Source organism: Ananas comosus, linkage group 1 (genome assembly GCF_001540865.1).
Source record: "Ananas comosus cultivar F153 linkage group 1, ASM154086v1, whole genome shotgun sequence".
NCBI lineage: Eukaryota > Viridiplantae > Streptophyta > Magnoliopsida > Poales > Bromeliaceae > Ananas > Ananas comosus.
In genome coordinates this window covers 12,646,549-12,657,935 of record NC_033621.1, presented here as the reverse complement: position 1 = coordinate 12,657,935, position 11,387 = coordinate 12,646,549, and the positions used below count along the sequence as shown (strand labels likewise).

The window sequence follows — 11,387 nt, the reverse complement described above, 5'->3', positions numbered from 1 at the left end:
TATTTAAATATTATAATAAATTATTTTTATTAAATTTAAGTTTAAGTAGAATTTTAAAAAATTATATATATAAAAATTATTTTTATTAAATCATAATTTATTAATAAATTATTTTTATTAAATATTATAATTTTTACAATAATTATTAATGAATTATTTTATAAATTGTTTTTACAATAATTATTTTTATAAGAAATTTTTATTAAATTATATTTTATATCAAATTCAAACGATCATTTTTTTTCCCACTATTCTCTACTATCTCATAAAATTAATCAAAAATAATTTAACTTTTATCTTAATTATTTCAGAATAGCAAATTATTTTAGAAATAAAAAATTTATTTCAATATTCGTTATCCCGGAACCAAACAAAGCCTTAACAAATAATACTCATGACCATGAGTATAGTAGTTCTTTTCCAAAGCTTCTTAGTTACACAAATTATATTATATATCTATATATAGAGAAAGGCCTTCCCCACGTTGCTAGGTAAGCAACACATTGATTTGAAGCAACTCTCACAAAAGCCTTAGCATGGGAGCCAAGTCATACACATATGCAAACCAAATCACACTTCACTACATATATAATATATTAATATATATACATGTCAATATATATCTATATTGGTTCTTATAAATACCAACACACACTCACACCATTTTGCTCATCCCTAGCTAGTTTGCATCTAATCCTACTCAACACAACATGTCTTCTATCCCCTCCCCTCAAAACTATGGCTTCCCCTTCTTCCCTCCCCCCTCAACATTCCCTTTCAAGCCCCCTCGGCCGCCCTCTCCGTCCCGCCGCCCCCGTCTTTCCCCCTTCGCGTAGCGAAGCCCTCCGCCGCCGCCGCCGTCCCATGATGGGGCCCCCCCTCCCCGCCTCCAGCTATAACCTCCTCCCCCGCAATTCCACCGCCTGCCCCCGCCCGCGCCTCCACGCCCGGCCCCCCTAGGCCCCAGTGCTCCCCCTCCGCCTCCATGTGACACCGCCGCCGCCGCTGCCCCCCTCACCGTCCCCTCCCCTGCCACTCCCCCCGTCGTGTTTGTCTCGCTCGGCGGGCTATTCTTCCTTGCCTTCTTGGCAGCAGCACTCTGCTGCTGCCTCAGAAAGAAGAAGAAGAAGGAGAAGAAGAAAGCGGTCGAAGAGGACAAGGTTGTGAGCTCCGAAGACCATGTTCACGTCCACGAGACCGTCGTTCCGGGCCCCCACGGCGAGCAACTTGTAGCACTATGTATCGATGAAGATATCAAACTACAAGAAGTGAAAAGGAAGCACGAAGCGATCGCCGAAGCGTCACGCAAAGAGGTAGGAGGGGAGCGGCCGCCGCTGCGCTCGGCGGTTCCGGATAATGGCCATCGTCTTCTTGAACGCAGGGTTTAGGAAGGACATGGCTTTGTTTGGCTCCTATGAAAAGTAGGGTTTGCATGCATGGATGGGGAGAGTCGTTTGCGTACGCGTCTCCCAATAATAACAATAATAATAAAATAAAATGAGTGTGGATGGAAAATGTGTAAAGTGAGTTCGCATTTACTGCTTCCATTTATATATGGTTTACCACGATGAATAAAACATGACTATACAATTGAGATAAGTGTAAGTTATAAATTCATATATATTTTTTTTATTTATTAATTGCTTGGTTTCTCTCTGTCATGTTTTGATACCATAATTAATTTTATAAAAATATTATTATTCTATAAAAAATTAAGCTACCATAAAATTATATTTTTTAATATTTATATTCACAAAATGCCAATAAATTATAAATGCGTTAAATTAATAAAGAGCTAGTTTACATTAAGACTAAGCCCACGATTCCCAATGGGCCAGGCCCATGAAAAATTTTTAAAAAAACGTAAAGAAGAAAAAAAAAAATTGTTCTAATGGGCCTAGAAATGGGCCTTGTGGGGCACGTGCTGCGGCCTCAACCACCGCCCCCTCCGCACGTGCCAAAACCCCTTTAATTAAACCCGGTGGCGTCGCTAAAAAGGTTAACTTAATTAATCGCACCCCACTAATCCCCAATTAACAAAACACTCGACCGCCACGATGATATTCTCAGCCCCACCGATTCCAAATCCCACGCCCCCTTTTCATTGGTTAACATGCCACGTTTCGCGCTCTAACTGGTGCGGCTCATGCACCCTGTCCAGGCGATAGTTTCCACGAAGGGGATGTTACACCCACAGGAACCATAAAACCACTGCACCCATTGGTTTTGTTAAAAAAGCACAACTCGGTCACAAACCCTCTCCGTTATGTGAAATGACGCAAATACCCTTTACCCCAACGGCCACAAGCGTCATAAAACCACCACCCTTTTTTGAAATTTTATGCCCTTTCTAAGGTCATTTATTTCCGCACCCCACTCTATATATATACACACACGGAAATCATAACGCGGTCATATTTTCAAACGCGGTAGTAAGAATAGTAGTGTGCAATGCAGACTCATCAACTGTGTCTCGGCTCTCAATTAATTGGAGCGCCGCGGCGGCCGCGANACGGAAATCATAACGCGGTCATATTTTCAAACGCGGTAGTAAGAATAGTAGTGTGCAATGCAGACTCATCAACTGTGTCTCGGCTCTCAATTAATAAGATTGCGGCGGTGGCGGCACCGCCGATGGTGCGACGGAGCGTGACGCACTCGATGCCGCCGGAGAAGGCCGAGGTGTTCAAATCGCTCGAGAGTTGGGCCCGCCGGGCCCTCTTACCGCTGCTGAAGCCCGTGGACCAATGCTGGCAGCCCACGGACTTCCTGCCGGACTCGGCCCGGCCCACGGAGGAGTTTGGGGCCCAGGTTCGGGAATTGAGGGCCCGGTCGGCGCAATTGCCCGACGAGCTACTTGCAGTGCTTGTGGGGGACATGGTGACGGAGGAGGCGCTGCCGACGTACCAGACGATGATCAACACGCTGGACGGGGTGCGGGACGAGACCGGGGCCAGCGCGAGCCCGTGGGCGGTGTGGACGCGGGCGTGGACCGCCGAGGAGAACCGGCACGGTGATGCGCTCGGGAAGTACCTGTACCTCTCCGGCCGCGTCGACATGCGGATGGTCGAAAAGACGGTGCAGTACCTCGTCGGCGCGGGAATGGTACGTAAGAGCATGCATGCATGCACCCACGTCGCTTAGCCCCTAAAATAGAAAGTCTAATCAAGCGGTCATCATATACAATGCACAAATTGATGGACAGTTTGATTAGATTGTCTTTTCATAGGAACAATTTTCTATTCTATTTACCAATAACATGAATCTTAAAGTTATATGAACAGCTCGGGGACAATCCCTTTTTTTAAAAAAGTTAATGCTGTTGATGATATTTGACGAAAAGGTTGTTTGAATAATGTCCTTAGTTTAGACTTTTGAGCACAATAATTTTTTCCCATTTTTTATAGAGAATTTTTTGACTATTTTTTTGGGTTGTGTTAAGTACAAATTTTGACTATTAGCCGTTAATTTCCTGATATATATAAAGTCAAAAAGCTTAATCGGTTCACTATTAAACGGTACATAATTTTGCCATGGACACAATTTTTTTAAAAAAATAGAAAAAGTAAAAAACAATACTCATCAAATTGATTGATAAAGTGACCCTCTATTTCCTAACATGGGAGTATACCAATGTACTGCTTAGTTACTCTGGCCCAATGGGCCTTTTGGGCCTGGCCCAAGTATAATCATAAATTCACTATTGGGCCTTTTGGGCCGTTTTTCAGGACCCCGGCACGGAGAACAACCCCTACTTGGGCTACGTCTACACGTCGTTCCAGGAGCGGGCCACGTTCGTCTCGCACGGCAACACGGCCCGGCTCGCCAAGGCCCGCGGCGACGCCGTCCTGGCCCGGCTCTGCGGCACCATCGCCGCCGACGAGAAGCGGCACGAGCACGCGTACGAGCGCATCGTGGAGCAGCTCCTGGAGCTCGACCCGGATGGCGCGGTGATTGCCATCGCCGACATGATGCGCAAGCGCATCGCAATGCCGGCGCACCTCATGCACGACGGCCGGGACGCGCGGCTGTTCGAGAACTTCTCTGCAGTGGCCCAAAAGATCGGGGTATACACCGCGGGCGACTACGCCGGGATAGTAGAGTTTTTAGTCGACAGATGGAAACTGCAGCAGTTGGAGAGAGGACTGAGCGGAGAGGGCCGGAGGGCCCGCGATTTTATATGCGAGCTGGGCCCGAGGATGAGGAAGGTACAGGAACGGGCCGAGGATCGGGCCGCGAAGGCCCGGCCCAGGAGGGTCCGGTTTAGTTGGTTGTTCGACCGGGAAGTGGTGGTGTAGTGAACTAATGCTTGTTTCTAATTTGTAGTGAATGAATGAACCTTTTGAGGTTTTCTAAATTAGTTAAGAAGTTGAGGTTTCGATCCTCTACTTGTTTTATCTGAACTATGAATCATTTTAAATTAGATTGCAGACTATTGCCCAATCTTTAACTTGTTTGAAAGATAAACGGCGTATTCGAATTTGAAATCAAAGTGACGTTGAATGGCTCAAAGTAAACAAATAGAAAGATTGAGTAGTAAAATACTAAAATTAAAATTTTAAAAGATCAGATAACAAGCTCAAAATGATTTATAGTTCAGATAAGTTCTTTATATTTTCACCTTTATAAAATAGAGTGTGGCATTTTTTTATTTTTAGTTTTTTATAAAAATATAGTTTATGTGTCTAGAAGGTTCTACACCAATTCTTTTCATTCCAGTGGCTTCTTCCCTAACTTAATTTTGGTAGACTTACTTTTTAGATCTGTCAACCTTACGACTTTATATTTCACAGGTTGGGTCCCCGTAGGCGATTAAAGGTTGTCTTGCCAGTGGTGGAGTGATTACTTTTTTATTTTTTTTAAAAAAATTATTTTTATATGTAAAGGTTGTTAAGGAGCTGTACAAGAGTGAACTGACCCTAAATTATGTTCGTCTTATTTACTACACTGGCAATTGATTTTGAATTCATTTCGAGTCGGACACGACCTGACCTGCGAACAATGAGTTAAATTATCAGTCCTGCTTAAATTTGCTAGAGTATTTGAGTGTTGCACTTGAGCTCATTTTCGAGCAGAACACAAATTGACCTGCGAACAGTGAGTTGAAATATATATGCTACAGTATTTTAGGGTTTTTATTTTGTAGAATTGCTATGATCTAAGGAAGACAAGGTCAATGCAAGTGGTCAACGAGACCACCAAAGAGTCAAATGCCAACACAAGTGTTAAAGCATCTTATGTGGTAGGCTAGTAAGCACTAACTATCAATGAGAAGTACTCCTCCTAATATTAAGAAAATTCCATTTAAAAGCTAGTAGGGCCAAATAGTAGGCACCAAATTTTCAACTTTTCTTTATGACTTACCCTAGTTCTAATTTGAGGAATTGGGTCTCCCACTTTGGATGAATATATATATTGAAAAAAAAGCTATAATTTTACTATTTAAATAGAAAAATAAATAAATGATATTAAGAATTTGATGGGATTAAAACTTTGCAGCTTTCATTCTGATATCATGTTAAATTATTAAAATAAATATTTTTTTAAAAAAATTAAACTATCAAAAAATAATATTTTTAATATTTATATTTAACAGAGTAGAAAAAGAGAGCTTTGGTTATATAATTCTCTAAACAATTACGACAAATTAAGAATTATACACTAGCTAGGATACTCTGTCTTTTATTAAAAAAAAATTGATGGAGAGGGACAGAGGGAGAAAATTCCGGATTTTGGTTGACTTATTAGAAACATTATGAAACATTATGAAACATTGTGAAAAAGAATATTAAAAAAACCTAGCTAGTGTGTAAAAAGAAGATTGAAAAAAAAAAAACACAGAACAACAACCTAGGCTTAGACTAAATAAGCACTTTGGAGAGATAATAATATGTACTCTAATATGTACTCTAATTTTGTCTCTCAACAAAGAGAAAAAAAAAACCTAACTAGTGTGTGTGTGCAAGTGTACCATGTTCACTATAAATAAATATCAAAACAAAAAATTATCAACTATTTAATGTAGTACATATCATATGTGGTGGCACAATGAGGCATGCCTAATTCATAGGATTTAACTTATTCACTTAAAATTAATATTTAAAAAATTTATTCATATTATAGAATTTCTGTTGCATGAAATTTTTTTTTTTGATATATAGGAATTAGATTACTATATTATTAATAGTATTATGCTATTCGGTTTTCGGCCCTTGGATGAATGGATGTGCGGTTTAGGATGATAATAATCTCTTAGAGTTATGAGAGTGATTAGTTGAATTTTATGATGTAACGAGTAGAAATGATTAAAGGAGTAGTTCTGGCAGCGAAAAATTCGATAGCATCGAGCGCAAGGTACTATCGATAGTATAGTAACCGGACTCTATATTTTAGAATTAATACACAAAAATATATTATTTTTGTATTGACTCCACCAAAGATTTTGTCCAACTATGTTAATAAAATTAGTACAATATTTCTTTTTGTGGAGACTAATATTATCATTTACATTAAGTTAATCACATAAAAATCATGACTATTTGAATATTAAATCTATTTAAATACTCCTAAATTTAGGAAATTTATAACTTTATTTAATTTTTATACTCAATTTATATAAATTTTTGTGATAGATATAAAATTTGGACAAAAGTATTATAGCCTTTTTAAATCAAAATTTATCGGAAAAGGATACCTAGTGTTGAGATGGGTTTTTAAATTCCACGTTTAAAGAAATTACAGAATTTTACAAAAATTTTTAATTTCTATCATATCAGATTTCTATGATGAAACAAACATAAAATTTTATAATTCCGACGCTCACTTTATTAGGGTTCCCATTTTAAGGCATCAAAAGATATTGTGAACCAAATAGGCCATTAATTAAAAGCTATGTTAGTTGTATTTAGTTATAATTACACAGCGTATTTAGTTTGATAAATTTGAAATTAATTCACAAAGCTGGAAAGTGTAACTTCAACACAAAATATAATTTGTTTACATTAAAGATAACCTCATCATTACATATTAAAAAATAATAAAATATATAAACATAAGTTCTCGACTGTATGTAATTAAATAAATTATTTATAACTACAGTGCCGCGTATTGTATTATAATCAAGTAGATTGTATGCATCTCCAGCTACGCTGCATTTCTTTAGTCGCCGAGGAGCGTGATGATGTCGAGCGCGTCGGTGCAGAGGCGCTCGAGCGCGTCCTCGCGCCGCGCGATCTCGGCGGGGAAGGCGAGGCGCGGGGCCTGGCGCCGGAAGAGCGCGCGGCAGGCGCGGGGGTACTCGGCGGCGGCGCCGACGTGGACGAAGGCGTAGTCGTACTCGGCGGCGGCGAGGGCGGCGAGCGCGCGGCCGAGGGCGTCGCGCGCGGCGGCGTACTTGGCGGCGCAGGCGCGGAGCGCGGCGGCGGAGGGCTCAGCGGCGGCGGCGGCGCCGGCGAGGGAGGCGGCGGCGGCGGAGGCGTTGGCGGCGTCGGCGGCGGCGCGGGAGACGAGGATGGAGGAGAGCGCGGTGGGGTCGCGCGCGGCGGCGGCGGCGGGGTCGGAGGAGAGGGAGGCGACGCAGAGGTCGTAGTATGTGGTGGCGTTGCACGTGCTCCGCACCAGCGGGGTCGGCGTGGGCGTGGGCGTGGGCGTGGGAACGGAGAAGGTGAGAGGAGAGAGGAGGAGGAGGAGGAGGGAGAGGAGGAGAGTGGTAGCCATTAATGGAGAGAGAGAGAGAGAGAGAGAGAGAGAGAGGTGAGTAGTGGATACTCATACATGAATATATAGCCATATTATAGGGGAATGAGAGTAGAGTAAAATTGCATGGTAGTCCTCGCATTATTCTGATATTTGAAACTGGCTCCTGTATCTTTTAATATACATAATTGCCTTCACACAGTTTTCAATGCTTCTAAAATATCTTATTTATTTTTACTATTTTTTTTTGTTTCAAATATTTTCTTTTAATGTTTTTTTTTTTTCTGTTATTCGAAAATACTTTCAATGTTAGTATCCACTGAGTCACCTTGAGTTAAATTTGGATTACATTTTTACCGGAGTTAAAAAAATCAAAATATCTTTTCTGTCCTTAACTTAAGGGCAAATAAAAAAAAATTTGGTGATGGTAGAATAATATATTTGAAAGAGAAGTCAAAATATTTTTTTTCTCTAATTTAAGAACAAATAAGAAAACTTGGTGACGATAAAAGAGTATATTTGAAAAGACAAAATAATAATTTTACAAAGATAATGGTTATTTTTAACAATTCATTAATAGAATTTAATTTTAAGGATAGGTTTGAAAGAATTTGGAACTGTAAAGGGATACTTTTAATATTAGCCTTTAAATAGGGTAAATAAAAAAAATTAATTTCATACAAGTCTCTACAAATATAGTGAATTACAAATGTATTCCTGCAAAGTACAACTTTCATATGTTGCCCTACAGGAGTCCTAATATTTTCAAATATATCCCTACCGTTAGAATCTATTATAAAACTTTAGTTAATCATAGGTTTAATACTTAACCCTGGTTGGTTAGTTTATAAAATAACTTGATATTTTTGCTCTTTTTATATTATACTATTGTGGCTTTTGAAGAGACATATTTGTGATGGTAAAATTAATATTTCACTTAAAATATAAACAATTTTATAACGGTAACAAACCGAAGGGACATATTTGAAAATATTAGAACTTTTGCAAAGACAATATATAAAAGTTAAACTTTACATAGATATATTTGTAATTTACTATATTTACAGAGACGCGTATGCATTTAACCCAAATAAAAAATCGAAAATTTTTCAAGAATATATAAGCAATTGCCCCTTTAGTTCAACACTTTTCTAACAGGATTTGAATACGAAATCTTTAATTAAGTATAATTACGAATTAAGGTAATTATAGTTAGGTGGAAATCAAGTTTGACGAGAACTAAAGTATTGGTTTTACCACCAACAACTAAAGTATTTGTTTGGGATTGCGGGGAGATTGCGTTACGTGCGGTGAAAAACGACGATGGAAAAATGCCCTGTTTGTTTCCGTATATAATATTGCGTTCCGCATATCGCAATGAGTCGGTTACGATATATTTTCTGCGGTCCCACCGGAGAACGCAGAAGCATATCCCTATATGCTTTTTGCTCAACTCTATTTTATCTAATGGCGTTAGATAGACCTCAATACCAAACTAAGCCTAAGCCTTAGTGACTTAACCAAACGCTAATTTGAATTTTTTGAGAATTTAAGTCTATGGCTATCTAGCAGATTTTTCAATGTTTTCGACAGCAAAACTAACATTGATGATACCTTCTAGGGCAGAAGTTTAAATTTTGCCAAATATTTGTTTTTTTTTTCTTTTATTGCATAGAGAGAAAGGAACCATGCTATCTATTTTGTTTATATTTTTGTTAGAAATAAAATTGGCTTAACTGAAAATGCGAAGCAATTTTTAGGCTTCAAATTTAAGACCTCATGTACCAACCGTTTGGTCCTTTTTTACTTGCCTTAATGGTCGATCAATTCCTCTGTCAACGTTTTCTTTCTTTTTTCTTTAATGCTATAAAATACTCACAATAACAGAAGCACGTAACTGTTGACTTAAATGGGTCAGCATCCTGTCTTGTAGCGGAAGATCATATTTGGTCGAGTCGTGTTCGAAATGGCGTGGGGCAGGGTGGGTCGAGTCATGATCGAAGTGGCATGAGATTGGTTGGGCCGAGTCACAATTGAGGCCCGTTGGCGCTGTATCTGTACGCTTTAAGTGAATTGGTTGCGTATTTTTATTAGATCGAGCTTCTGGGATTAATGGTAAGCGCCAACAATTCGACAAGTGGTATCAGACCAAAGGTCACAGGTACTATTCTCGCATGCTGCAAATATGTACAGGTGTTCGAGCTTAAATGGGCCAGTATTCTGCCCTGTGGCGTGAGACTGGGTAGGCCGAGTTATGTTCGAAGTGGAGTGAGGCTGGTTGGGCCGAGTCACAATCAAGACCTGTTGGCACTGTATCTGTATGCTTTAAGTAAATTAGTTGCGTATTTCTAACAGCTCGAACTTTTAAAATTAATGATAAGTGCTAATAATACGACAGTAACTAAATACTTCTCCACCAAAAAATAAGAAAAAGTTAGGAGGACAATCTTATATTTTAGCTACGGGAATAAGAGAGAGTTTAAATTACATCTAGTTAGAAATATAAAATAACTAAATTTTGAATTTGAGATTTTGAATACTAATTATTAAATTTTTAGTCAACTGCCTTAGGTGAGATCAGCAGATCACGCTGTTCCGTAGGGTTTGGACCGTACTGGAAAGGGTTTGTCTCGCTAGTGGTTGGACTCGTTGTCGGGTGGTTTCACGTGACCGGGCCAATCCAATCCAATCCAATCCAATCCAATTATAGGTACATTTTTTGTCGTTTTGTGGCACTAGGGAGAGTGTGGACAGTGTCCACTTGCTGGCACCTTTGAATCGTAACTAACTTACAATTGGACGCAAAATTGAGACCACAGTTTGGGGACTCGATTTGGATTCTCGATTGTTTGGTCCTGTTGCAGAATGTAGTGTTTATGTTGGTTCTGTTGCTAATGGACAGTGCCCATTAGCTAGCACCTTTGAGTTGTAACTAACTTAAATGATATGGTTCAAATTGGACCCAAAATTGAGACCACAGTTCGGGGACTCGGCTCGGATTCTCGACTATTTGGTCCTGTTGCAGAATGTAGTGCTTCTGTTGGTTATAAGCCACTTTTTCGAAGCAGCATATAAAACATCTTAAACAGCTTTTCGTTCACGCTAGACAAAGAAATAGAACTACAGCAGTTAGGTCGAGTCAGACTCGAGCCAATTTCCTATTTGTAGTGCATTTATACTCAGCTTTGGAATCAAATCCGAATAGAATTCAATTCGATGCGATTCGATAAGAGCTATATATTACTATTTTGAACTAGTTAGGGTTCTCTTTTAGCACTGAAACATGAATGGCTCCAAATTTAGCCACATTGGCCCAAGATTGGACCCAATTGTGGCCCGAATTAGAATCGGAAGCTTTCGATCGAGCCCAACAAGGTGAGCCATACATCGAAGCTTTCGAGCCCGACCCCTTCGGCCCGATCCAATTTTTAAACAAATAATATTAGGCCCGTGGTCGAATGTTTCAAAATTTATAGGCCCTATAAATTTTACGCCGTGACGAATTTTTATTTTTTTGGTTGGTCCTGCGTAATTTAGAATTGTAATACTCAACTCAGCTCGTGATTTATTTAGGATCAGTACCTTTTTCTTTTTTTTTTCTTTTTTTATTTTTTTCCACAACCTTTTTGTGTAATTCCTACTCACTTGGGTTAATTTTATGCGTACCCTTCCTGCAATCTTTAATTTTATAT

General features: G+C 39.4%; 3 protein-coding genes across 3 annotated transcripts; 2 read left to right on the top strand and 1 right to left on the bottom strand.

Annotated features, from left to right (window-relative positions):
* Positions 739–1,599, top strand: LOC109714611 (wiskott-Aldrich syndrome protein homolog 1-like). Its single transcript, XM_020239340.1, has 2 exons — positions 739–832; positions 961–1,599. Exons 1-2 carry the CDS (start codon positions 739–741, stop codon positions 1,386–1,388), a joined length of 522 nt encoding a protein of 173 aa, XP_020094929.1. The 3' UTR covers positions 1,389–1,599.
* LOC109714538 (stearoyl-[acyl-carrier-protein] 9-desaturase 1, chloroplastic) lies at positions 2,452–4,430 on the top strand. Its single transcript, XM_020239247.1, has 2 exons — positions 2,452–3,105; positions 3,729–4,430. The coding sequence occupies exons 1-2, from the start codon at positions 2,452–2,454 to the stop codon at positions 4,296–4,298; spliced, it is 1,224 nt and encodes a 407-aa protein (XP_020094836.1). The 3' UTR covers positions 4,299–4,430.
* Positions 6,975–7,716, bottom strand: LOC109714459 (cell wall / vacuolar inhibitor of fructosidase 2-like). The gene has a single exon (XM_020239136.1). It carries the CDS (start codon positions 7,714–7,716, stop codon positions 7,159–7,161), a length of 558 nt encoding a protein of 185 aa, XP_020094725.1. The 3' UTR covers positions 6,975–7,158.